The sequence below is a fragment of the Manacus candei genome, unplaced genomic scaffold (assembly GCF_025592945.1).
Source record: "Manacus candei isolate 608988 ecotype Guabito, Panama unplaced genomic scaffold, ASM2559294v1 h1tg000003l, whole genome shotgun sequence".
NCBI classification, from domain to species: domain Eukaryota; kingdom Metazoa; phylum Chordata; class Aves; order Passeriformes; family Pipridae; genus Manacus; species Manacus candei.
Window position 1 is genome coordinate 11028860 of NW_026138051.1, and position 27453 is coordinate 11056312.

At 47.1% G+C, this 27453-nt stretch overlaps 1 protein-coding gene across 1 annotated transcript in view; it reads right to left on the reverse strand.

Annotated features, from left to right (window-relative positions):
* GPC3 (glypican 3) overlaps positions 1-27453 on the reverse strand; it is a 145157-nt gene that overhangs the window by 43297 nt on the left and 74407 nt on the right. The window contains exons 4-6 of the mRNA XM_051784560.1: positions 16466-16599; positions 13504-13629; positions 2323-2443 (exon numbers count right to left, since the gene is read on the reverse strand). Of these exons, the coding sequence (XP_051640520.1) occupies positions 2323-2443; positions 13504-13629; positions 16466-16599 (381 nt within the window). The remainder of the gene's footprint in view (positions 1-2322; positions 2444-13503; positions 13630-16465; positions 16600-27453) is intronic.

The window sequence follows — 27453 nt, forward strand, 5'->3', positions numbered from 1 at the left end:
TCCTACTCTTTGGCATTCAAGATGCATTCCACATGTGAAAGAGAGCTCAAAACTTCCTTAGGTCAAGAAAAGAAGTGTGATGGTGAGCTCTGGCACCCCAAATCCCAAATTTAAGTAACTTCTGCAGTTTCACGGTTTATAAGCTACTTATCATAGACTACAGACCCTCCACAGGAACAGAATCATATCATAGAATTACAGAATGGTTTGGGTTGGAAGGGATCTTATAGATAATATAGTTCCAGGGACACTTTCCTTAGACCACATTGCTCAAAACCCTGTACAACCTGGCCTTGAACTTCCAGGGATGGGGCATCCACAGCTTCTCTGGGCAAGTTTCATAACTAATTTTCACAAATCACTTCCCATTTTCTCCTAATTTTATTCTCAATTCCTCCTCTTTCTCAAACACAACTTTACAAGAGTGTTCAATATTTTTCAGATTCTTAATTTACGCCATTCAAACCAAAAGACTTTATCTGCCCCCATAACATGTTCCAACCTGATCCTACAAGCCAAGAAGGGGAAGCACTGAAAGAGATCACAACTAAAGGTGACTCTATTCACCCCCTTAACACTATTTTTCTCTGAGCAGCAGCTGACAAGAGACACTCTGCTGCTGCAAACAGCTGAATAGGGTTCAGCAGTGTTTACCCAGGGTCTCCCACTCCACAGATCTCCAGTCCTCAGCAGCCTGAGCTGTTCAGCAAAGACCTAACTTGACCCAGTCTGGCAGCCAGCATTTCACAACCACTTTATGTCAGCAGTTTCAAGTACACTAATAACCATGTTTTGTTCAGTGCGACTTTCTCACTGTGAACGGCAAAATATCATTATCACCTGCAGGTTGAAGCCTGCCCTCTACCCCATTTAATAGGGAGCTGATTATGCTATTCCCCCCCCCCTTTCCCCTTTTAAAAATTATGGGCTGTTGGCAGATGGCACCGCTCGGCACGGGGAGGGTGCGGGAAGGCAGAGCAGGCTGCAGGGCCGCTGCCCACATCGGCTCTCGCATGGTGGGGCACTCCCGCGGACCCCAAATCCCTCCCTGTGTCCCACTCCCAGACAGCACCTAATGAGGCGTGCCTGCATCGGAGGACACTGGGGTTAAACTGGGAATGGCTATGAAAACAGTCCCTGGCAGTGGCAGGAGCAGGAAAGCAGAGGTTTGCAAAAAAGTTGCTAAGCCAGCAAGTCCAAACAGAGCCGCCCTCACAGCCCACCCAGCCGGGAAGCAAAGCTGGGCTTAACCCCGGGAACCCGCTGCTACCCAAAGCCTCATGCCAGAGTGAGCCTGGACAAGGTCCCCCGCTGGTAAGAGTTCTTTCAGGAGAGACTGGGCAGCTCAGCTGCATTAACTGTGTTACCACCTCCGTGTGTGCCCTGTGAGGTCCCAGTAAAGTACCAAGTCCAAGGTATCCACCTCCTGAAAAACACTGCCCCTTTGAGTTACTGCAACGTCCCATACTCAGTGACAGAGAGGGGGGAGAGCAGTGTCCAGAGCTGGATCCCAGCCCACTGGCCCAAGGCAGTGCTGTGGGAGAGCTCTGGGAGGTGAACAGCCACAAGCTGAACGCTGTGCAGAGGTGCCACCTAACTTCCTGGCAGCAGTGGGGCTTGTTCACAGACCTAATCTGGCATGGCGTGATGGGTAGAGACAAGATACTGCTTGTCCCAGTAAGAATGCCAGGTCTGAAGCAGTGGGAAGGAAGCTTCCTCCCCAGCACAAAGGATCTCATCCAGCCCTGCCACTTCCCCCTTCAACAGTAACTAACTTGCCCCAGCAGTTGCTGGGAGTGGATGTCCAGGGAAATACAGCGAAGAAACAGGTGATCCTTTCTGCTGGCCACGAGCAATACCAAAGGGGATTCCTCTGACTAGAGGGGACATCAGGCACATGCCACACAAGCCCCTGCCAGCACCTTGTGCTCGGGGGGACCACAGCAGCTCCATCTTTCCTGGTCCTCCACTGCACAGGGGACATATGCCCAGCAGAAGCACAGTGCAGGGATGCATCCACACATTGGCCAGGCACAGGCTGAGCCCTGGAAGGTTGCAGTGCACATACCCCACAGCTCCCACTGACCCACGGAGAACCACACCAGCATGTATCCAACAGGACCTGCCATGTGTGCCCTGTGAGCCTGGTACCCTGCGGGGCTGAGGTGGCACTGGCTCCGCACACCGGGCTCTGCACAGAGCTGCTGAAGATGGAGACACCCTGGGTTGTCTGGCTGAGCCCAGAGAAAGTGTGGGGGAGGCCAAACTGATTTGGAAACCACCCACTCCAGAGCCATCCCTGCTGGCACGTCTGCAACAAACCTGGTTGATGTGTTTCAGCTTGTCAATAATCTGGCTGATCACTGGCTCCAGACCTTTCATCTTCACCTCATGGTTGCCAGACTGAGCTTTTGCTCCATTCCTTGTGATTTGGGGACTGTACCTACAGGAGTGAGAACAGAGAAGACCATGATGTGATGGGCTAATACAGAGGAGATCTTTAAAGTTCAATACAAACAAAAGAAATCCCAAGATAAGCATAATCCCTTTCCAAAACAGAGAGCACAAGACAGTTAATAATGACAAAGAAAAGGCAGAAGATTCCTATAAAAATTTTTGCTCTGACTTTGCAAAGCAGCAAGATGATGTAGTTGTATCACTTGAGGACAATGAACTCCTTTCCAGTCCATTAGTAACCAAGGAAGACGTTAAACAGTATACAACAGGGATAAATATTTTCACATAACTTGCACCCAAGAGTCCTAAAAAAGCTGGCTCAGAAATTCTGGCTTGCTCATGTTTGTTTAAAATAAATCTTGGCAGACCACAGAGACTCCAGTACAAGAGTGGTAGTGTTGTGCCCATAGCCAAAAAAAATGAGTGGGATGACCCAGTTAACTGCAAGCTGATTAGCATAACATCAACCCCCTTGCAAAATAATGACTATCACTGATGTGTGATTTCAATAATAAAAAATTAAAGCACCAGAATATAATTAATGCTGTCAACATTGCTAATGGAAAATAGGTGTTGTCAAACAATCCTGATTTCAGCCTTTGATGAGATCCAGCCTTGGGGATCAAAGTAACTGCTCAGACAGAACGTACCTTGACTTTGGTAAGGTGCTGGGCTCTGCACCATGGGGTATCTTGATTTACACAGGTACCATGCAAGTCAGCAAAGCCCCCGTAAAGCAGATTAAGCTGCCAGGGTAACTCTGCAGAGGAGGGCAGCCAACCCCAAACTCAGCTTTTTCACTGGCAATTAGGAAAGAAATATACATTCACTTGCTGCAAGATTTATGGAATGGCCAAGTTTATCAGAGTAATAAAAGTGAGGGGAAGAGGGACAGAGGGGTTGCTGTTCACTTGCCTGTGGAGGAACACATTCCTACACTCAGGACCTCGGTAACAGCTCGTGATGCTCCGGACATGAGACAAGCACGTCTGCACCAACCTCAAACTCAGCTTCAGGATCAGAGCAATCAGCTGCCACCACTGCCTGCTGCAGCCACAGCAGTGGCACAGAGCACACGGGTGCTTTCTCGAGCTGTGGGTTGTTGGTACTCATCACAGCCCCAGTGACAGGTCATGGTACTCTTCAAGCGCAAAACAAGTCCTCATCTCCAAGAACTGGCAGCCAGAACAGGCGCTGCCAAACCCCGGAACAGCCTACGAAAGTGAGATCACCGAGATAACACCAGCACCAGTCTGCTTTACTGTACATCTGTTTTTCCAGTGTCGTGGGTAAACAGGATGAATATTCCTTTCTGCGTTCATCTCCTACACATCACGTCTTTTACCAGCTCCCAGAACCAGCCCTAGTGGCTGCCTCCTTGTCTGTCAGCTCCCTGCTCCCCTGCCCAGCTAATCCTCCATCCCCACACTGCCAGGCAAGCTTGGGCAATGACAGTCAGCCCATTTCACATGGGTTTTGGGCTGAAAGTGGGACTTCAGCAGGCATTTAAAGAAGGGGAGGGAGACAGGAGGGATGGTGGGGCCAACTCAGGGAGAATGCTTTGCTAGGGGAGAAAGCAAGAGGCATGGGGACATTTGGCCACAAGAGCTGTCAGGGCACACTAAGGGTTTCAAGGATACACAGGGGCTTGGTTTAAGCTCTACTTAAATGCTAAATTAGGAATGAGATTGACTCAGACATGTAGGAATGCAAAGGCAACCTCAAATCTACAGTGGTGCATCAGGAATCTGCTCCTGACCTGAAATATTCACATCATATAAAATAGAGAACTGAGGCTGATTTCCACTCCAAGGCAGGAGTTCTATGTTCAGGAGCTCTCTGCATCTCCAGCCAGGTCATTCCCCATACACAGCTCTGATGATGGCTGACAAGCCTGTGAGATACTGTACTGAAAGAGATGACAGATGAAAAAGAATGGGAGAAGGAGGTGTGTGTGCCTACAACAGAGGAACACATGCCTGTGTTTATTCCTGTTTCCAGGCTTAAACAGCTTGTCCAGGTACAAGTGTCACTGCAAAGCAGAGACATCAACTTGGTCTCCCCAAGCCCCACCAGCTCCTCAACATGGGAGCAGCTGCCTGCACAGTCAGCCCCCTACCCTGCACTTCAGCACCAGCACCACACTCAGCTCTGCTCTCTACACCTGTCCCCGTGCTAGGGCCTCTTGGTAGGACTCAGTATTTTGTAAAACACTTTTTTTTTTAATAGTTGCATTATCCTGTAAGGCACAAAACACAGCTTTACCTGAGACACAACAGCTCCCAGTTCAGAAAAGCCCTCACACATGCAATTAGATGGCTTGTTGTAGGCTGAAAGCTTAGTGACTGGGAGAAGTGGGGCCAGAGCAAGCCAGGTTGGGTGCCAGCCTGCAGAAGCCCATGCCCAGGAGAGGGGCTGTGCTCCTGGCACAGCCGGGTTGCATGCTCCGAGCACCATCTCGTGGGAAGAGGCTGCTCTGCCGCAAGCACAGACCTGCCCGGCTCTGCTAACACTTAGGCTGAACTTTTTGCAGGAGAACAAAGCACTGGGAGCAGCAAAACATTAATCCTGCTGCTTGTTTTTCACACAGTCACTTAATGCCATCGTGCCCACCTGACAAACACATCCAGAGACTGGATGTAAACATCCAAAAGACACATGACTTTTCAGATGCCGAAGAAATTACTGCCTTTGGTGTCACTGTAAATTTAATTTAAAACACTAATGGAACTCAAAAGTGCATTGCTGAAAAGTCTCCCGTGGTTTCAGAAATTTAACAAGCAAACTCACACAGGTTTTAGCATGAGCACAACCAAGCCCATTTGGTGCATACCTATATTAATACAACCTCTCTCCTAAACAGTTTTATGTAAAGAAACACAATAGCTTGGGTCTGAGTGGGTGAAATCCCTTCTGAAATCCACGCAACGGCTGCCAGAGACGATTTCTGTAGCCTACACATTGTTGTACAGGAAGGAGGAACACAGTACTACAACAGCACTATACTGTAACTTCATGTCCAAAAACTGAAATTGTTCTCTAGAAAGTTCTACTGGGGTTTGGTGAGGACCTCAGATCACTCTTCCCAGAGGATTAAGTGTACTAGAGAAGGAAGCAACCTGAAAGCATTTGCAGAAGGATCTGTCTCTAAAACACCGATGCTGGAGAAACAAAGTGTCGCCACCTGGTACTTCCCACCTGGCCAGGTACAAGGGTATGTGCTAGACCCAGAATGAACAATTTGCATCATTATACAGTTATCATTTGAAGCAGCAAGGCAGTGGGCAGTGTAAGCTGCACATCTTTGAGCATGAATCACAAAAAAGGAGATGCACAGGAACATGCTACGTCCCAACAGCCAGAGACATGGTCCTGTGTGGCATGGATGCTTTGGGACACACTGCCTGTTCATGGCCAAGCTGAGACCTCCTGGCATGTTCAGGCACGAGGGGGGCACCAGCTCCCCTCAGCTGTGCCCCTCTCTGGGGTGGCCACACTCAGGCATGCAGGATGAAGCCAACAAAGGGTTAAAGGCTTTGAAATGTAGCTTCAGCCAGCGACCTGCATTCCTGAAATGCCAGAAAAGCTGGAAAAGGCAGCTGGTACCCCTCCCTGCAGCCTGGGCCAAGCAGCCAGGCCTTAATACGGCAGAGAGATGCCTTTCCAGCCCCCAACAAGCTGGAGAATGGGGGTCCCAGTACAGGCCCCAGGCAGGCTCCTGGGCACCCCCACCACTCCAACCTGCTGCAGGGCTGGTGGGCTCGCAGGCAAAACAAAGCCAAAGCATCACCTTCCTCCCATGTTCTCCAGTCACAGTGCAGAAAAGGAAAAGTCTCAGAGCCATCTCGAGCTGCTTTCAACTTATGCCAATAAAACAGCCCTTCTGCAGGACACTTGTGCCCCTCCACTATACCCATCACATACCCCTGCCATGGTCACTGATATCAGCAAGGAACAGCAAATATGCACAGTGGATAAAGTCCACCCCACGGTCCCCGGGGGTCCCTGCGCCAAAGGGGTATCAGTGTTGCAACATGAGCATGGTTTGGCTTCCACTTCATAAGCAAAGCCCAAAATACTTTCCTCTTTGACGTGTCTCGACGTCAGTCAGCAGCATCTCCTTCCTTGGGCTCCCTGGGTATGGGCTCTTGCTGGGGATGTGGAATTTTCCAAAGACAAATGTCATGTTTTAAAACGTGCTGATAAGCAGCCCTCATTAAAAACTACTTTAAAGACAATCATTTAATGAAAACACCAACAATCTGAAGTCTTCTGTGGGGATGGCACAGCTACAGACCCCTCCTCCTCTTTCTCATCCACCAGCCATAAATGCCCAAGTATGCTGTCAAATAAAGGGATTTTCCCCTCCTTTTCTCCCCACCATCCACAAAAGTCTCCTGTGAATGTTTGGTCTTTCCAGTCCAAATGCAGCTTGTTCCAAGCTTTCATTTCAGAGCAAAGAAGGCAAGATGACAAATGCTATTTAAATATATGGCAATGAATTTAAAACGTGTGTTCATCCTACTCTGCCATGCTAGGCTTTGAGATGAGTTACTGCAATGCCTGAAGTGTGATTTAGAGAAAGTAATCATGGAAGTCAAACATAAAGAATTACACCTTTTAGAAAAAGGAAAGTAAGTATGTCATTCAAATAACAATTAATTTATGCCTGCCTTCCAGTTGCAAATTATTTATTCAAACGCAGCTCCACAATTTAAACAGCACAGTATCCCCTGCAGGCTCTTCCTCTACTATGTTCACTGGATCATACTTGTTTGAGAGAGTGCATGGGGGACAAACACAACACAGACTGCTACAAGACAGGACTACAATGCCAGAGAAGAAGTTTCACTGCACAGGAGGTAATAGCTGAGCTCCAAGCTTGCCAGAGCAGCATTCCCAGCACCCACAATCCCACAAAGCTGCTCTGCATTTCAAGACATGACTTACTATATACCATGTGGACTGGTGACACCGAGTCCTCACCACACAGAAGGCAAAAAGATATGAAAAAGGGGAGAAAGGAAAGAAAAGTTTCTCCCCTCACACTCCTGACAGGAACCCAGGTCTTATCTCCAGATGGTTTTCATGGGTCAGTAAAGGTGGCTGCAGTGGTGAAGTCAACATTTTACTCTCTGGCCCTGATAATTTTTGCTTTAGTGAGACAACCTCCATGTTACATCAGCAGTGCAAGCAGTGGGGCTCAAAAGGCTTGAAAAGCTGTTTCCAATGCACTCATCCTGCCCTGCAGACAGGGTGAAACTCCTAGATGTGCCCATAAGCTGCCAAGAAGAGGTGAAAACTTCTTCCCCTGATAGTTTCCTCTCTAAAGAGAGACTGTCCAGAGGTAACCTGGTCAATCATACCAATTACTCCACTCCCAGCTGCCCTCTTCCATATGGGGTGTGTGTTCCCTTGACAATATGCAGGCATCTGTTACACAGGGGTGCAAGTGGCAGGAGAGAGGTGGGATGTATGGTTCTTGGGTGCCTTCCTGGCCTTCAACATGCACTCATTTGCTTGCTTGCAGTGATTCCTTGCAGTCCCTGCAGAGCTCAAAATGCCGCAGTCAATTTACACCACCAGCAGCTCCAAACAAGCTGCTTCAAAAGCAACCGGGAGGATCCAACACTCTCAGTGGGGAGTGTTCTCACCTAACTAAAAAGGAGCCATTTTCTGCTGGATTTCCAAATATCAACACCTTGAAGCCTGGTCCATGACAGCCCTCTCAGATCCTGCTGTATCCGTTCTCTGCCAAGGGAAGCGTCCTTCAGCTGACAGCTTGGTGTTATAAATATGAGGTATCAGGTAATCACCTGGTTCTAGGAGACAGAACTTCAGAGGGGACAGCAAAAACTATAATATTCATAGGAAAACAGTGGGAGTTTGTAGACAACCTGAAGTCTCCTTCCATTCTTATTTCAGTTAAAGTCAAGACAAACAGATTATGGAAAAATGGGCTAAACCTGAGATGAAGCAGCAGGCTTAACAGAGGAAGATTCATGATCTTCATTTCTGAAATATTCTGGAAACAATTATGGCCACTCAATAACCCACAGAATTTGCCTACTATCCTTTCACTGCAGCTTACATTTGCTACAAAGCTGTGTTTTATGAGCTCGAAAAGTTATACAGCCCCCCTCTTTGGGGACTCCATTGTATCAGATATTTTGCAGTGCTGCCAGAAATAACCAAACCCTTCATGAACTAAAGGGTTATTGCTGGCATGGAATTTCCTTTGTTCCAATTACAGAATCTCATTTTTCTGTCTTGCTTCCAATTGTGCTTTCATTGTTTATGATTTGTATGATTAAAACAAACCACGGTACATTGGCAACAGCAGGGAAATTCGAGACTTCCAGCTCGAAGAAGAGATTTGGCAAGGTGCTAAAAATATATTAATTTTGAATTGGTACAAAGAGAACAAGAGTTATGCTGGTGATTTAGATTAATGTACACATTTGTCTTGAGAAATTTGAAAATGGCAATATCTAACAGTAATGCTTAATGTGCTTACAAGTTTTGCAGTGGGCAGATGTTGCTGTCATTCTATTCAGAACAGCTTGAAAGGAACATACTCGTGTAAGCAGATTATTAAACTGTGAGAATCTAGATTTTAATAGGCTTTTAGTATTAAATGCTGCAAAACCCTGATACTGTATATAAGGCTCAAATCACCTTTGAGATTCCAGTGCCTAGCTCCCATAGGAACTGAGGTGAGTTTTATATCTTAGCACCTACTTGATCTAAACTGAAGGCTTTAAATGAGTTAATTATTCAGTGGGGACTCCAGTGATAAGAATCACTCTCTGGTTTTTCCCTACACTGGATGGAGATAAGGGTAAGAGAGGCTGGACAACATCTCACCACCTCACCCCACCAGCATGAGGTCTGGTGAGAGGATGGGGGATGAAGACAAACAGAGGTAAGGAGGGGTATTACAGAAACCCTCGCTTAGGCAGCTTTAAGTAGCTGCACACCCACCCTGTCTACACGTCTGTCTCGGGGAATTGCCTGGAATTGAGCCCAGGAAAGCTGCAAAGAGGTGTACAGGGATGCAAAGAGACAGAGGAAGATCCAGCAGGTCTGGGCCCCAGCTACCACCAACACTCAAGTGCTGTGACCCCTCAACAAGCTCTTTGCAAGTGGTAAAATGTGCCATGTATGGCATTTGCTGTGACTCTTTGTGGCATCCCATAAAAGCACAGTGTGTTTTTGCACACTAAAAGTGTGAAAAGCAGGGATGTGTTGCCTTTTATTTTTTTCTTCCCTCTTTGGCTTATCTTCTTCAACCACACAGCAACAGCACAGCAAAAGACACAGGTATTTCTCTGCCTGACCAGAAAAATCAACCTCCCTTGTACAGTTCTTGCTGTTTGCAAGCCGTTATTTCAAGGCACCATGTCCTAAATCCACAATAGGGATGGCAATCAAACTGTTAACCCAAAGATGAAACCTCAGGAAGAGGATGAATTTTTGCCTTTACATTGTCCAACGTGGAGAAGTAAATGACCATAAAGCATCACAAAGTAAGACTCAGTAAAAGAAAATGAGGGATGAATCATATTAAAAAGGCTGGAATACACAAAGCAGGATGAGTGACCCATCAGCAGAGCACATTGCATGGCAGCCTCACCACAAGCCAAGTTGTAGAAAGCTCAGTCAAGTGGGTTCTCAGAGCTCTTCATCTCAGGGGTTTGCAAGGCGCTGTACCAGGCAAGGAGTGCAACCAGTGCATCATAACCTTTCTCCATCGGTGGGAAATCTCAGAGCCAGGGATGAAACGAGAACATAACTCTACAAGCAGAGTTGGACCTACTCTACAAGCAGAGTCTGCACAGGACTGCACAAAAATGGTTTGCTGTGTCAGGAGGAAAGCAGATTAAATACTCCAGCCAGCTGCATTGCACTGGAGCCCCAGACAAACATGGCACCTTCAATCAGGGCAGAGGGAGTTCAGGGCAAGGAGGAAACAGAGGACAGTTCAAGGCTCTAATTGGGAAATGAGACCCAGTGGAAAGGCATTGAGCATGTCCGGCCTGTGGGGAGGAGGGACATTCTTACTGTCTGTGGATAACAAAGCACTGGCATAAACAGGATAGAGTAAATACTGATTCAGAAAAACCACAAGAGGAGGAGCACAGGGTGCAGAAGGGGCTGTTTGCGTCAAATAACAGGATACACATTGTCGGTATTATTTAGTACTTGAGAGCATTGGCAAGGGGCTGTGAAGTTGCTATTCCAGGCATGACTTAATATGTTATAGGGAAAGGGCTTTGAATAACTAGCAAATTTTGTTGTGACAGAGAGATCAGAAAACAGACAAACCAGTAGGGCCCCTCTTTAACTTAATGAATGCTCAGGTACCGCATTAAAGATTTAAGAGGTAAATAACCACAAACCCTCCAGGAACACCACCAAATCCTAGACATGTCCATATGGATGCTCACACCAACACTGCAACGCTCAAGCAGTTTTATCCATCATCTGCACAGCACCAGACATTGAAACACATGGAAACACACCATCCAGCCAAAACATTGCTCTCCCCTGGTCTTCACCTGATGCTGCAAAACTTTCAGCAGCTTTGGTAGGTGCTTTCTAATCAATCCAGGAACCTCCTGCCCTGCTGTGTTATCCCTCCCAACACGCATCAGGTTGGCTGAAGCCCTCCATGAGGACCAGGGCTTGTGAACATGAGGCTGCTCCTGTCTGTCCATAGAGGGAGGGCCTCATCCACTCAGTCTTCCAGGTCTGGTGGCCTGAAGCAGAGCCTGACTATATCACCACTGTCCCTGCCTGCCCTCCTTTTAATCCTGACCCAGTCAGCCCCTCATCCATTCCCAGAAACTTCATGTGCTCTAGCTGGTCACTCACATAGAGGGTGACACCCACTTGTCATCTACCCTGCCTGTCCTTCCTAAAGAACTTGTATCCCTCCCTTCCAACACTCCAGTCATAGGAGCCATCCTACCACACCTCTGCCACACTTCTTTCTGGGAACCCCTACACGTGTGGGGCAACTAGCCAGCCAGCACCCTGAAATTAATACTAGATATTAAAAACACACCAAATTTCTTACAAAAAGTGGTAACATGGAGTCTGATGACCAACAAGCCCTCACCAGTCCAGCAGGAGAATTGCTGCAGCCAAGCCAGAAACGCTCCAGCACATAGCACACATTCTCAGAGCTGCTTGCATGAGAGCTCCCACGCCATGAACAGCTGCTTGGCTCCCTCTTGGGGAAAACACTGAAATAAAGGAACTGGCAGTTTGGGGTACTCGAGCACCGTTACCTTAAATGCTCCTGATTTTCAGGAATCCTCCCAGACTCTCGGAAACAGATGCTAGGCTGGGAAGTCCAAGCACGTGAAGCAGTCAGTTTTGACTCAGCATGAAGCAATGCAATTGGCTTTAGAGATCATTTTAACTACATCTTTGCTTCTATTTGAAACGTTCCACAAATGGGTCCTGGGAGAGGAGCCCCCTGGACCATTACCTTAGCTCAGCTTTATTTAGCTGAGTTCTCCCAGTAGTTTCACTGGCAGAAACACCAGCAGGTATGAGACACGTTCTCAGCCCATGGAGCAGAGGGCCACCCTGGGAAGTGTTACAGCTGCAGATGCTAAAAACACAAGGTGGGAACTTACATTTGAGGGAGGATCTGGACTCAGCATCTTTCCATTGCTACCATTTCACCCAGCTGTGGCATCAGCAAGACCTGGACCAGGGCCACTGGCCATGGCCCCAGCGAACTGTCATAAGAAAAGATCTCACCCTAGGTCTTCCTCTCCAGAGCTGCAGTGTTTATAGCTCTGCTTGAGAAGTTCTAATTAACAGTCAGTGAGACAATATTGAAATAATCTTTTTTTTCCAACTGAACTTCTCAGTTAGGCATGGAAACACGAGATTTTCCAGAAATAGGTACCAATAGAGGACACATTTTTCCTTAGGCAACATAAGTACATTTTATTAAGTGTGTGATCTTAGATGCTTGAGTCATTTTTTTTCAAAATAGAGTTTGATGCTATTTTGGTCTATTCTGTGTTTCAGGTCAGTATTGCAAGTACAGGCTAATTACCACCTGAGGTTACTGATCAAGAAGTCATAATTAATATCTCAACATTTCACCACTTCTTGATTTTATTTCTATTTCTTCCCTTATGCAAACTACTTAATAGCGAAGGATGCTTTGCAAAGTAAGGTGATTAGAGGAGATTTATGTATAATTATAAAAAACATTTCCAAGTTCTATTTCCACATTATTTAACATTCCCGAGGGGCATTTTTTGCAAGAGAAATTTCCATTTCTATTAACACTTCTTTCCCCTTTATGCTATGAATTCTGCATTTGCCTGTCTCCATTAATCTCATCCTCAGAACAGTGAGTGAGGCAGGGAAAAGTGGCCAGGGCATGAGCTGGACCTTGGTGTGAATGGCTCAGTCCAGAGAGGACAGCCAGGACTTGGTGGTGGGAAGACAGTCAGATGGCAGCAGCTGCACCACCAGAGCTCAGTGGTCCTGACTTCCTTCAGCACTGAGACATGGCAAGGAGAAACTCAACAAGGTGGTCTTCCTTATCCCTCCATGGGTGGTGCAGGGGATGCCAAACACGCTGCCCTGCTACCACTGCATGGAGCCAGGCTGGAGACACCCCTACCCCAGGCTGTGCATGGTGGCAATGCCTTCATTGGCTGCTCCAGAGGAGCCATCCCTGGCACTGTGGTGCACCCTCCCACGGGAGCATGGCTGTGTCAAGCTGCTGCTGCTCTCCTGTCTCTGGCCCACCACTGCCAACCCACCTGACCTAAACTAGTCAGGGATGCAGGGTTTTCACTGAGCAGAAAACTCAGCGGAGGGCAGCACACGACCACTTCTCTCCATGAAGACTTTGCACATCCATCTGAGCTGCAGCACAGCTGGACACTTGCTCTGCACAAGGTTCTTAAGGGAGTGAGTAGTGTCCTGGTCACAGACTGCTCAGGCACCTGGTTAGGAAAAGATAAGCAGTGATGGGGAGAGGGAGGAAAGGGAGATGTGACTCACCTCTCCACAACTTCTTGTCCATTCCAGCAAAGGGTGTCATTCTGAACAGCAGAGCTGTGGTTGCAGATGTACTCTGGCAAGCTGCTGTAAAAACTGCTGTGAGACTTCAGCTTTGCAATGAGCTCCCTGGAAGAAAGGGGGGGAAACTGATGCTCAGTTAAAAGAGGAAGAGAAGATGGGGTTGGTGCATTTTAACCAGTGAAAGTAATCACACAAACACAAGAAGAAAGCAGCTGAGTGAAAATAAAGCATTAAGCATCAGTTTTATTTCTGACCTCAAGTAGCTCTTTGCACTGTCCCCTGATGTTAGTCAGTCAAAGGTTGAATCTGTGTTTTCTAGGGCAAAATCTGCTGGTGATGGGGAGGGATACTGGGGCAGCAGAACCTCGGACCAACCATGCTGCAGGCAAAAGCCAGACACAGTCTCTGCACTCTTCTGGCTCCTAAGGAAAGGTGCCACTGGCTGAGGCCATGAACACATGGGGTACATCTGAGCAGCAAGTGCTCAGGCTGCCAGCAGTCCTCTCCACTTTGCAGAAGGCAAGAGAGGCCCTTTACGGACTTTGCCTGACGTTGGCCATCCAGCATCCCTGCAAAGGCAAGTAGCATTTCTGATGGCAGACCAGAGCAGGCACTCTCAGCACAAACCTGTACACACAGGTAACACTGTGTCTCATGCTGCACCACCAAAACTACACAATTTCAAGGTGTACACTGGGTTGGACATAGGGTCACAGTTGGCATTCAAAGGGGCAGGTTACATTCACCAGAATGGCTCTGCCCCAGGAAGGCAGAAAGAGCCACAGGAGCAGTGCTTGCACCAGGCAGAGAGGATCTGAATCAGGCTGCACCCTGACCCTGCACCCTCCCTTGCCAGCACCAAGGACCTTTGTCCCCAGCTAGTCACCTTCAGCAGTGGTCCAGAGGTGCTAGGACACAGGCTGACCCCAGGGACTCTGACAGATGCCAGAAAGGGGACAGGGGCTGTGGCAGTGGGATGTAACATCCCCCCAGCCCAGGTCAGTCCTCTTAGGGACACTCAGCAGCTGTCACAAGGAAACACCAGCGGATTTAATTAGATAAATGGCACCAAAAGTATGATAATATGAATAGCAGGGACTGGAGGCAGTAAGACTTGGCCTCACAGTCTCCTTGCTTGGTTTCAGCGTGTTTTCTCCTTTGCAAAAGTTTATTTCTCATCCTCCTTCCTCCCTGGGGGGAGGATGAGGAATCAGCACCTGGAGTGCTTTCAGGGCCATCCCCCGGGTGCCGCAGTGGGGGGACCTCCGTGCCCTGCCAGCTGGGGGGAGCTGCCCTGCAAGCTTAGGCAGTTTGGTGTGCAGAGGGGGTGCCCAGCTCCCTCTGTCCCTCTTTGCTTTGGAATTCCGTGGGGTTCCCTCTCCAGCTAAAGCCCTCGACAGCCAGCTGGGGGCAGGCGACACAAGGAGAAGCCGCGAAGGAGCCTGTGCTCTGCACTGCCTTTTCACAGCCAAGGAGCCTGTTCCTGCCCTGGTGAGACCAGCACAGCCCCCGCTGGTCTCACCAGCAGGCTGTGAGGCAGGCAAAGCTGCAGCCCACGGAGGCCAAAGGCCAGCCAAGTCCTCCCTCTGGCCACCACAGCACATCCTGCACAGGAATTGCAAACACTGACCAGTCTGTCACTGTCTATCACAACGAATAAGGGTTTGTCTGTTGAGTCGAAGCCCCTCCAAAGGGTGGGAATTCAGCCCACAGCCTCCTGCACAGATAAGAGGGGTGCTTCAGATAGTCACCTCCTGCATGAATCGCCTCCTACATCCATCTCCTGCACTGGCCTTACAGCTGGGCAGGAGGTCCAACCAACACCATTTGGCAAGCCAAAATGAGGCAAGACCTGGGTCTTCAATTAGGCCAAACCCTAAGCAGGACAAGCCTCACTGCCCATTGCACCCAGCTCCTTACATCCCAGGCACTGCCTTGCTCCCCTTCCACAAACCTCGGCAGCACTGTGGAGAGCGGATGGACCAGAACTTTCCTGGGGAGCAGAGTTTCCTGCTGGGCAGGGAGGGGGAGGGAAGGGAGAAACTCCTCTGTATCTGCAGGTATGAGCCCATGTAATTCATCTCAGCAGATTTCATTAGATCCTCAAAAGACATCTCCGTCAGAGCCTGGGCTGTGTAACCCTCCGACGTGTTGAGACAACAGAGGAATGCAAGCCCTGGTGCTGCATCTCCTAGGAACCATATCAAGAATGTGGCCCTGTAAGTTTTTAAAGAGAAATCCATCCAACTTACTCTATATCCCCAGCTTCAAAAATTGCCAAGCTTGCCCGTTTCTCTTCCACAGGGATTTTTCTTGTATTCAAGACAGCAGTAAAGGTACTGCTTATCTTTGGGTGTGCTTTCAGATGCAGGGGATAGATGCTGCTCCCTAACACACCAGCATGAGCCCACCTAATTACAGCTTCTGTGTACAGGGGGAAGGAAGCACAAGGTGCAGTGTCAGCATTGGAGGCACCAGCTTCACTTACAAAATACTCAGTAAAAGGCTGTTAACATTTCTGAACTACCATAAAACACTACACAAAAAAACATGAAATGCACCCCCTTTACCTACACACACAGTGTAACACGCAACATTTCAGGTTGGAGAGACCATTTCCACCTGTAGCTGTGAGTGTTTCTGGCACTATAGCAGTACCCAAGAAACCCAGATGAGGCATTTGGTGTATGAACCTGGGTGCCTGGTGGACTGCAAAAAGGAAAACAAAGATGAAAAGCAGGAGGCAGTTTTATAGGTTAAAAAAAGAATGCACTAGGTGAGAAAACCCATGTAGACACCTCGCTGCACTTCAGAGACAAAACCAGGTTTATGGGTAAGGGAAATAAGGAGCTCTCCCATCCACTTCCACAGGGCCATTCCATACAGTGACCACTCCTGCAGCCCATCCAGCAGGCACCACACTCAGCCTGAGTGTTCTCACCTCCTCCTGCTCGACAAAGTTTCTTCTTGCTCGATGTGAGTCACCTTCAGAACCTTCTTGTCAACGAAAAGGTCTTCAGGGTAATTAGCTGATCGAACCTGTCTCTGCTGAGCATGGCCACATAACCGGCTGATCTGGAAAACACAAACACAGCAGTGTGAGGAAGTGTTGGGACTCAAAGAACTCCCGGAAAATAGCCGAGATGCACCCTGGGACCTGCACAGGAGCTGATCTGTCATCCTGTCATCCCCATCTCGCCCACAGCTCACACACACATCTGAAAGCAAACTGCTGCCCTAAGGATACAACCTGGTTTTGTACAAATACCTGTCCTGTTGGAAGGAATACAGGAAGCTTCAGGAGAAATTTTTGGGCATCAAAATTGCCCCTGTGTCTATCAAAATCCCTGAGCTGCCTCTGTGACCAGCAAGTCTTCCTGTGTCAGGTTAAACTCATGTTGGCAGGAGGGGTCTAGAGATCTTCCCTGCTCCTTCCTCGCTGAAAGCTGCAGCATCTCAACTCTATGCTCCACCTCTCCTATCAGACTTTTAGGAAACACCTCCCCTCTGAAGGTAAATCCTAAGACTCTGGTTCTTCATCTCGTGGCAGCTCATCATCTGCACGGGCTGCACTGCAAATACCCAGGGATAAGCATCATATGCATCATTACTAATTAAAAGACCCAGGGCCTAAAATACAGCAAGCATTGTGGCCACAGCCCAGTCATACTGTGGGAGGTCTTGATTAACAGGGCTCTGCTAATGGCACAAATTAGCTCATTAGCATACAGATGATTTGGTAAGTGGCTGCAGCAGTGAGGGAAGGAATCCCAACCACCTCGTTAAAGCTCTCTCGCGTGGCCACCGTCCCGAGACTCACCCAGCAGCGCTGCAGCCGCCTCTGCAATCCTTGCAGCAGGTGGATTTGCAGTCATCTCCCTCTCTGGGACACCACCAAGGGACAACTGTCCCCCCATGGCACCACTTGCCACTGTGATACTCACTTTTTGACTCACCCTGTGCTGTTCTGCAGAACTCATCCACGCTGGGTTGTGAAGGGAGTTTGGCTGATTATTGGGACCACAAAGGCACCACAGCTAACACCAACTTCTCTTTCTGTGAGCCTCATGCTACCTCATACATTCAGGTTTGGGACCAACCATACACCCATAAAATGCCTGTTCCTTGCAGAACCTCATTTATCTCCATGCCACACCGAATCAAGGCAGTCAGCTAAACTCCCAGTTAGCTGCACACTGGAGGTTAAAAGCACACCCGCTGCCCAAAGCTACAGGCATCTGATGTGTAAAGAGAAGAGATTAATTCTGTTCTATTACATCCTGCATTTGGGTGGGCAAATAAATTAGTAATGTCACCTCTTTCATTATCGAGAGCAGCACAGTTTGTTTGCTCAGGCTGCCATACAACAAAGTAAAATAGAAACCTCCTGGGAGATGGGCACTGCAGTTTCTGGTTCACAGCACGGTGGGAATAGATGCTGCCACCAGTCCTTTTGCACCTGCAGTTCTCTCTGCCAAAGCAGCCCCTCCTGCAGCTGCCAAGTGAGCAGTTTCTGCAGCATCCTACCTGTGTTTTTCTCCTCTTCCCTCCCTTGGCTGTGTCTCCTCTCCACCATGCCAAACCCAAGTCTTGCAGAAGAATGTATCAGCCCTACTGCACTCCCTAAATCATGTAACAGGCTTCAAACACAGAGGGAGAGAGTCAGAAAAATGACCACATTTTGGGTTATTTTCTTTGCCTTTTGGGCCTTCCTTTAGCGCTCATCCCCCTCTCATAGGATTTGCAGGTAGTCCCCTGAAGCAAGCAGACAGGAATAGGAGGAACACACGGGACAGCAGGAGACCTGGAAAAGGGCATTTGAGACCTGAGACTCCACCGCTGTGGAATGGGTCTGGACATCCCATGCTCTCTGTGCTGGCTGCTGCCAATATCCCTGCAAAGGGCAGGTCAGCAGGAGAGTGTGAGGATGCACAGGGGGGTCTGTGGACTTTTCCCCTCCAGATGTCAGAGTTGAGACCGGCCATGAAACCTCTCCAGGGAAAACACAAGGAACACAAAAGCTCCAGGACAGCAGATAAAGAGGAAGCAATGCCACAAAGCAGCATCATTGCACCCACACTCTGGATGGGCATGTAAAGTAGAGGAGAGAACTGGGAAAAGGTCGGATATTTAAGCTGCCGTTTGTGATCACTCCCTTTGATTCTTCCCAGCTCTTTCAAAGGCCTCTCCTTCCCCTTCCAAAGCCTGTCTTTCAGCTGGCAAAGTCTATTGAACTCCGAGAGAAGAGCAAGTCCAGGATCAAGGCTTTTTCCCAAGAATGCAGAGAGGCACTGAATGGGAGGGGAGGATTGGAGCGACAGTGCGAACAATGGCACCGCCCTAGAGTGTGTTCAAATGGCAAAGCAGTTGGGCAGACCAGGGCTGCCTCATCTCCCACCCAGCACCAAAGGAACCTCAGCCCCTCTGCTCCCAGCTCCTGCACAGGAGCTGCAGCTCAGCTGCATCCTCACAGCCCCACATGGCATCTGGATACCATGGGCTCCTAGAATTATGGGATCATTAAGGTTGGAAAAGACCTGCACAATCATCAAGTCCAACTGTTTATCATCAAGTCCAAGCACTGGTCACTGAGTCCAACCATCCCTCCTGTGAGGGATGAAAACACAAACAAGATTGTGTTAGCTGTAGCACGGGACAGCAGATGAAATCTTCACGGATAAAAGGTAGAAAGTTTGAGCACTGCATCCAAGCTTTTACGTATTTACTTATTCAAGCACCAACTAATCTTTTCAGGAAAAAAACCCAACCTTGCAGCCCATCTTGTGAAGTCACAGTGAAATGGTTGTCACCTTTTAGTCAAACAAAAACCCGGCTGAGATTTGAACTTAAAATAAAGTGAGTGAATGTATAAGTAACAGATTGCCTGCTCATTTGCAGGGGCGGCATCCTGTGTGCTTTTGGGGGGAGGGAAGGATTTCACAAACCATCTGCCCGAGTCTGCTGGGCCACAAGCGGTCCTAGGACAACAGCTCAGAAATCCTATTTCCATCTTTCCCTCTTTTTGAGTCCCCACTGCAAGCTCAGGAACACATGAACACCGCTTCCCAGCCTCTTCCTAACCACGGATATTTTCAAGCAAGCTCCAAAAAGTCCAGAAAAATGCCATGCAGAACAGTCAGAGAAGGGACAACATAAGCTCAGGCCTTGGAGAGAAAAAAAGTGTGATGCTTCAGCTCTCCAGGTATCACCTGCTCTGGCAGGAGCAAGGACAGTCAGCTCCACAGCATGGTGGTGTGCCTGCAAGAGGGGCAGCAAGAGGAAGGCAGCTTATCTGATGGCATGTCCCAAACCAGTGTCAAGCCACAGCAGTTAATACTTGGTTTCCTCCCTTTTTATATTTTACCACGCAAATATAAAATGCAAAATTCAAAGCCAATTGACAGAATGGAACTGCTGGTTCTTCTCCTCAGGCTCTGCACACTATCAGGGGCATTGTAAATATACACCAGCCCTTATCTAAAGTATAGTCACTGTGAGAGCTGTACAGTCTCTTAAGCCATGTCACAGATCAGGCTGAAGTTTGACACACCAGGCCACAAAAAAAATGCATAAGTAAATCAAAGGGTAGTGTGTATTTTAGGCAACAGGAGTTGGACTTTTTGTTTGTTTTTAAAAGAATCTGCCAGTCCACTGAAAAACTGCAGCAAGGGGACACCAGGCAAGCAAAACCCTCCCAAAGACCTGAGCTTTCACAAGCCCCCAAAGCCACCGCTACTGTTACAGCCAAAGCAACATTTCCCTACCCCAGCTCATTAACAAACTCACTAATTACCCAATTTAATTAGCATCCTCCATGCGAGTGTGACCCAGGCCACAAGGGGAACACTTTGCCTTCTGACAACCACTACCCAGTGCCATTTCTTTTATTCCAGCCACAGGGAGGGACCATCCTCACGTCAGGCACAGCTCCCCGGGCACTGCCTGTGGCCAAGGTCCCCGTGCCCGATGGGGAAGCAGCTGGCTCCCAACACCCTGGGGAGTCACACGCCTGTGTAATGGCTCTGCTTTAGAGGGAACATTGATTTGAGAGGAGCACAGGGACAAAGCTAATGGAGTAGCACTATCAGCCCATTTTAACGCTTCCACATTAATTTAAGATAAGAGGTGCCTGAGGACTGCAGGGAACCTGCGGCTGTGTGGGAACGATGCACGGTGAGCAGCCAGGGACCAGGTCTGCCACTGCAGCTGCTTCCAGCTGAGTCGACCACATGGGTGTAAAGCACAATACTGATCCACTGGATACCTGCAAGCACACGAAAACTGGGATGACTGAGATAAGCTTAACTTATATCGAAGAAATAGTGACCTCAGTACCAGGTTCTGTGCAAGGATCAGAACTTCAGTGCAGCTGATGGAGGGCAGAATCCCCACAGGCACCTCCAGCCTGGCTATGGCAGGACGGCATCGCTGATACCACTAAGGCTACAGATGGAACCTGCTCTGCTGCCCAGGGAGGAGGGAGTGGGGCCACACGGGGCAAAAACATCTTGCCCTGCCCATCAGCAAACAAATCCAGGGGGGCAAAGGATTGGAAAGCAGCACATGGGATTCTCCTGCCAATCTGAGCATCTCTTTTAAAAATAAGAACGTTTTAAAGGTAATTTTCTAGATGATTTAAAAAAAAAAAACCTAATCAGCTTCCCCTTAGACAAGAAGAGAGTATCAGACACTGCTGGATACCTGCTGCTGCCACTTTTCATTCAGCCCAGGAACTCCACTCTGCTCTAAAGGAGAGCTTGCTGTATTTGACCTTTGCTTAAACTTTATATGGAGTTTCCATTTGTCTTCTCTATGAACTCTTCTACTTATAGATTCATTCTCCAGGAAGAGACGGTATTTTTTTCCCCTCAAGGGGATGGCCTCATTTTTGAAGATTTCCTCCTGCAATCTCCTCTGCTCTCTGGAGTTCACATAAGTCATTTTATACCTATTCACAAGTTTCCTTTGGGAGAAGCCACACATTACACTGAAAAACGATTAACTGTTATAATTGATTTGAACACAGCCTCTAAAAGGGTGATTTGCTACAGTATGCACAGAACATCAAGAGACCATAGAAATCAAGAAAACATGCTGTCTTCAGAGGAACCTGGTGCCCACTAAATGCTGAGCATCCTTGAGTGATACATCCCAGTCTGACCAGTGAGGCTGAAAGCCTCAGTACTGCAGCTGCCTACATTGGTGCTTCCTCCCCAGTTCTTTTAATGACCTACTCCGCTACACATCACAAGTATTATTAGCATTATAAAGATCACATTTGTGCCCTGTTTATCTTCAAAGTCACCATAAAAGTGATCCCGAAGTCTATTACTCAAGTGCTGCTATAGAATTCCGCTTAATTAAATTCTAAAGGGCTTAAACCAAAAATATACATTGCGATGATGTGGGATAGAACATAAACTTTTTAATAGTAGTAACCAAGCACATTTACCATTTCTACAGGTGTAATAAAAATGCTAATATATGTTAATGTTTAGTCTGTGGTTAACGTTTTGTCTTGTTAATTTCCCCAGGGCTTTTATTACTGATTTAAATCTGCCACACTGCCCCAGTGATTGCATCGCCTTCCACAAACGGCACCACGCTCTCAAACGAATGCTGATTAACAGGAGCGAAGAAACATTTGGCTAGGACAAACACTCTTATTATATGCTTCTAATCATTATATACGTTTTGTCAGGAAGATGGGAAAGAGATGATTCCCAGCTCCCTCACTCTTCTCACAGCAGAAAAATATGATTACGGGCATAAAAATGAATTTACAAGCCTTTATTCTAAGAAGCACATCATTATTAACTAAGTAATGATTGTTCTTCTGGTTTCAGGCACTCAAGCAGAAAGAACAAACTGAGTATGGTAACACAGATGTCTTCTATGAGCACTTCACTAAAATTCCTCATTAATGGAGTACTAAGTGTTATTAATCAGCTCTATAGTATTACGATCTCCACTATTCAGACTGCAAGGATTACATAAGAGACAGCACCCTAACTCACTCATGCAGAGCAGCAGGAATCGTGGGAAGTGACCTACTCTCCATGCCGAGGAGAAGAGCGTTTAATAATGCATCGCCCTTAAATAATGCAATGCTATAATGTGTAAAATGCACACAAACACTAATGCTTAAAATAACAGAGTGCCTGTCACACCAGTGCCCACGGTGACGCCCAATACATGCTGCAAACACACGCTACAAATGCTCAGAGACCCCTGCAGCCACCAGTCCAGGTTACACCAAAGGCCATCACCACCTGGTTTGAAGATCAGGTCTTCCAACTCTTGCAGACCTCGAAGGCATTATGGAGGCATTTTTAAAAGGAAGTGTAAGTTCATATTTCAGAGAATCATAGAACGGTTTGCATTGGAAGGGACCTTTAAGATCATCTAGTTCCAAATCATGATTCCCATCCTTCATGTAGAGCATCACAAGACATTTTGCAGAGGTTCAGTGTCACAGCAGGAACACAGGGCCCAGGAAGGATCGATAGGTGCTCCCTCCTTGGCCTCATTTCTTGTCTGCAAAGACAGTTGTGACCACCAAAGGAGAGAAAAACAAGAGATGGTCAAGATGCAATGGAAGAGGAGCTAACAGCCCAGCTGCCCTTGCACACCCCAGCTGCTGCTCAAGGCCCTCCCCATGCCCCAGTGTGACCCAAGGGATAACTGGGGCTGGTTCTCAGGCCAAGGAACAGGATGTGCTCCCCATGTGTATTGATGTGACAGAGGTGACACAGGAGCTGGAAGGTCTGACGCATCGCATGGTTACACAGTCACTCTACCCCAGAGCCTGCATAAGGGCAGCCCGGCAGGGCAGTGGGGAGCACAGGGGACTTTTAAAAGGTTTCAGTTGATGAAGGTGCCAATTGCTGAAGCTGGATTATTCCCATCTGCACTTTGCTCTGCTGTGCCAGGGTTCAAATGGCTTAAATCAGACAGAGACAAGTGCTGTGTTTCCAGTGGCTGCTCCCGCTAGGACACACCAGCCTGTCCCCAGGAGAACATGATGCCCAGTGTATTGTTCATGTGCTGCAGCACACAAGGCACCTCCACACTGTGTCCCACCACCTCCTGACTCCTGCACTGACTCAGCTTCTCCCAGTGCAGGATGCCCTTTCTCTCAAAGGAACCATGACCTCAGCTTGAGTCGAGCCCTTTCAAACCTACACAAAATAATGCAAACAAGATGTTTCTTCTTTCTGGCATCCCCAGCATGGAGCATTTAATCCACCAAAGAAAGCTGCTTTGTGTTTAAGCAAAAGGCTGTTTATTGTTATTTATAGGTAGAGAGGAAGTCAGACTAAATGATCACAGTTGTTCTTTCTGCCTTTATAATCCATGACATATAATTAAAGCACAACTTTTCAAGTTAGCGTTTCCCTCCAGCATTTTGTTAATTCCACATTTAACAAAAAATTTGGTATTTCAGTTTGGATGGTTAGACCAGGCAGCTGGAGCCCCAGCTAGGGCTCAGACCCACCCAGCCAACCAACTGGGAGAGTCAAGAAAAAAGGATTTTTTGCTTAATTTTCAGCATACACTTAAGCAGTTTTCCCAAGTGGAGATATTTCCTGGAACAGGGCCCCATGGCATACTAATGCACCATTATGGTTTTAAGTTGGATCTGTGCAATCTGATGTTTCTTAGACAAGTAAACTAAGACTTTTTTCTTGGAAGGTGAAATCAGTCTTGCCTGGAAGGTGACAACAGAGCAAAAGGGAAGATGTGGGAGCAAAATCCAGAGAAAAACAGAGCATGTTAGACTGACCAAAGCCAGGTTCAGGAGCAAATCGTGACAGCACCTAGAGCCCAGCTCCTGGTGAAGCCCTGAGCCCCCAACATGTTTCATGGCTAATGAGGTGGTATAGTTGCTTCTGACCCTGGGCTGCTGCTCTGCCTTTGGGACTGATTCCCCAAGGAGGCTGAAGATGCTCCAAACTCCAACAGCCAATTTCCACATTAGCACTGATTCATCTAACCTGGCAGAAAATTTGGACTCAAGGCATTGAAGCCCATTTCTGCTAAGGGTGCTGAACACATTGCAATTATACAACTGCGTTTTGTGCACACTATAACACACAATTGCTACTACGGGTCCCTAGAAGACCTTCCTATTGCAGGCAATTAAATCTGCTCCATCCCAACAGACTGAGGAGCAAGGAATGGGCTTGAGGGATTACCAGCACCTACCAAGACCTTAAAAAAACCATCACTGGGCAAAGCCAGGCAGTACAACAGCTCCAGGCAATCGCCATGCGCTTGTTATTTTCCTGCCATGGGTTAATCGGTTTCCTTGGCAGATTTCTGTGGGTTTTAATATAGCGCCGTGTTTGTGCCTACGGCACTACAGACAGGAGCAATCCAAGAGAAATAAATTCCTAGCAGCTTCATTTAGAGAGGAAAAACAGATACCTGCCATCAGTCTGGAATGTAAGCCAGCAAGCCGGAGTCAGAGCCTATAACGGGGTATTTAACAGCAGCTGTGTCAGCTAGGTTGCAAACGTAGTCAATACTGACCAGTCCCTCTTTCCCCCTCCAGCCATGAGCACAGATTCAATTATACTTTGAGAAATACTTCATTAAATAATTAAAAAGCTACTGCATTACTTTTTCCCTTTTTTTTTTTCTTAAACCAGACCAATTCAATTTTGGAAGTACAAAGCCATTATAATGTGTCAGCTAGCAATTAGCTACTGTACACTGTTTATTCTTTAATATAATCTTTGAGTAGAAGGACAATATTCTTAGAAACGCAGCATTAACTTGTTCCTCAATGACTTTAATATGGCTCTTTTCAAATTACTGCTCATAAAATCTCAGGGAAGAAAAATTTACTGATGATATCCCATCTCCTTAATTAGTTCTCTCTCTCTCTCTCAGCAATCCAATAGCAAGTGTAATATTTATTTAAAATAGAGCACACGGGGCTTACTGCTAAATCTGCTTTAACTGGTGATGTCAAAACAAGCAGGTAAATGCAGTGCCTGCTTTGCAATCTGCACAGACCATGCTCACAGGTTTTCAGATTTATATTTCAATAACTGCTTGCACTGAAACCATCCCAAAGGTTTTTACACCAAGTGGGTTTTTGCTATAAAATGCCCTTCTCCCTTCCTATGCTGAATGGAAAACTCTTCCAACCCCAAAGGGTTTGGTACTCACCATTCCCTCCCACTCACCCATCCCTTACAAAGGACCATCACCCTACTTATTTCAACCTCCCCATAGGAATAACCCCCCCACCAGCCACCTTTTGTTCCCTCCATCCACCTTTCTCTTTCCAAACACCTCTCTGCTAAAACAACAAAGCTGGAATCACCAAAGCTCACCAAATCATTTGAACAGTTAAGCTGCTGAATTTCTTCAGCAGAAAACTTACAAGAATTTATTTTCCAGCAAAGCCCAAAGCAACCCCACAGCACATTATCCAGCTCCTGGCAAGAGGGGCACGGGGCTCTCCCCATGGCCGTGCTATGGACCTTCCCAAACAAAGCCAAAAATAGAAATGTAACAACTGTCATTAACAGAAAGCAGTAAAAGTATCTCTGCACAGTAGAGATTAGCTGCTGGTAAAATTAATCTAGTCAAGGCCAACAAAGGGCTTGGGAAGGCCATGTTCTTTTTTCATTGTGTTTTTTCCTTCAGCTGTTGAATTTTCTTAGTTTTGAAGATGCCAGATGCATAGGAAGATTTTTTCCCCTGACAGTCAGGCCTAACCTAATCCAATTAAGGGTCAACACCAAGATAATACACTAAAAACACGGCAAACAAGGTAAAAAGGCTCCCATTAGATTTTTGCCCACGATAAAGAAATTACATTTTTCCCAAAGACAAATCAGGCTTATTGAAAATGTAAATCATTCTTTTCTATAAAGATATAAATATCTGCAGGGCTTTTATGAGATTTTGTTGTAAGACATCTTGTTTTCACATGTATTGCGGTTAGAACAATTGAATTACAGAATGACTTACAACGTTAGATTAGTTTCTGCTTGATTGAGAATATCTTTATAATGGAAATCGGTGTGCACTTTTAACCTCGTTACAATGCTACATGTCTGATTAATGTATTAAAGTGACACATTCAACAATAGGCTGTTTTCAGACAGAAATGAAATTAATTCGACTTTATCACAACACCTTTATCAACGTCATCGAACTGAGGACTAATATTTTATTATGAGAAGTGAATTCCAATAAATTGACATACAACAATTCCAAAATGAGGTGGGGAAAGCATTGGATGGGCGGGAAAAAAAAAACCAGACTAAACACTTGTAATGCATTTTTGTTTATCTTTGTTACTTTCCACACACCTTGGAAGTTGTAAGCTGGGCATTTCCACAACTCACTGAAAAGATAAACATCATGCACCAAAATCTACAGGTAGTGTTACTGAAGTTCTTTCTGGCTCCCAACAATGGGAATTGCATGAAGCAAGGCTCAGAGATGCCCTTCCTGGACGTTTTTCAGCATCTGCTGGGCAAACCCTTTGGGGCCCATCTGCTCTGAGCTACTGGTGCTGTTTTGCTGGTCAGGGCCATCTCAGAATCACCTCATGCAGTTCTCACTGTCCTCAAGTGTCCTCTATTGCATGGGTTTTGGGCTGTCCCTCAGGGAGGAGACAGACAGTGGATAACTTAAACACCAGCACAGGCAGTGGAGGTATCTACAGAAATACCTGCACTCTGGCTCTCTGGAGAGCAGCAGCATGAAGTTTATCTGTACAACGATACAGATCAATATGTGCAATCCAAGAGTTAATAAGTTTTAGAAAGACATTTCTAAATAAGCATTTAGAAAGACAGTCACCCCAAAATTATCCTCAGTAACCACCCAGATCACTTTTCTCTCCAGGTCAGTGGCTGAGAGTATCATCTCTACCGTTGCCAATAGCGTGGAAGAGAATTG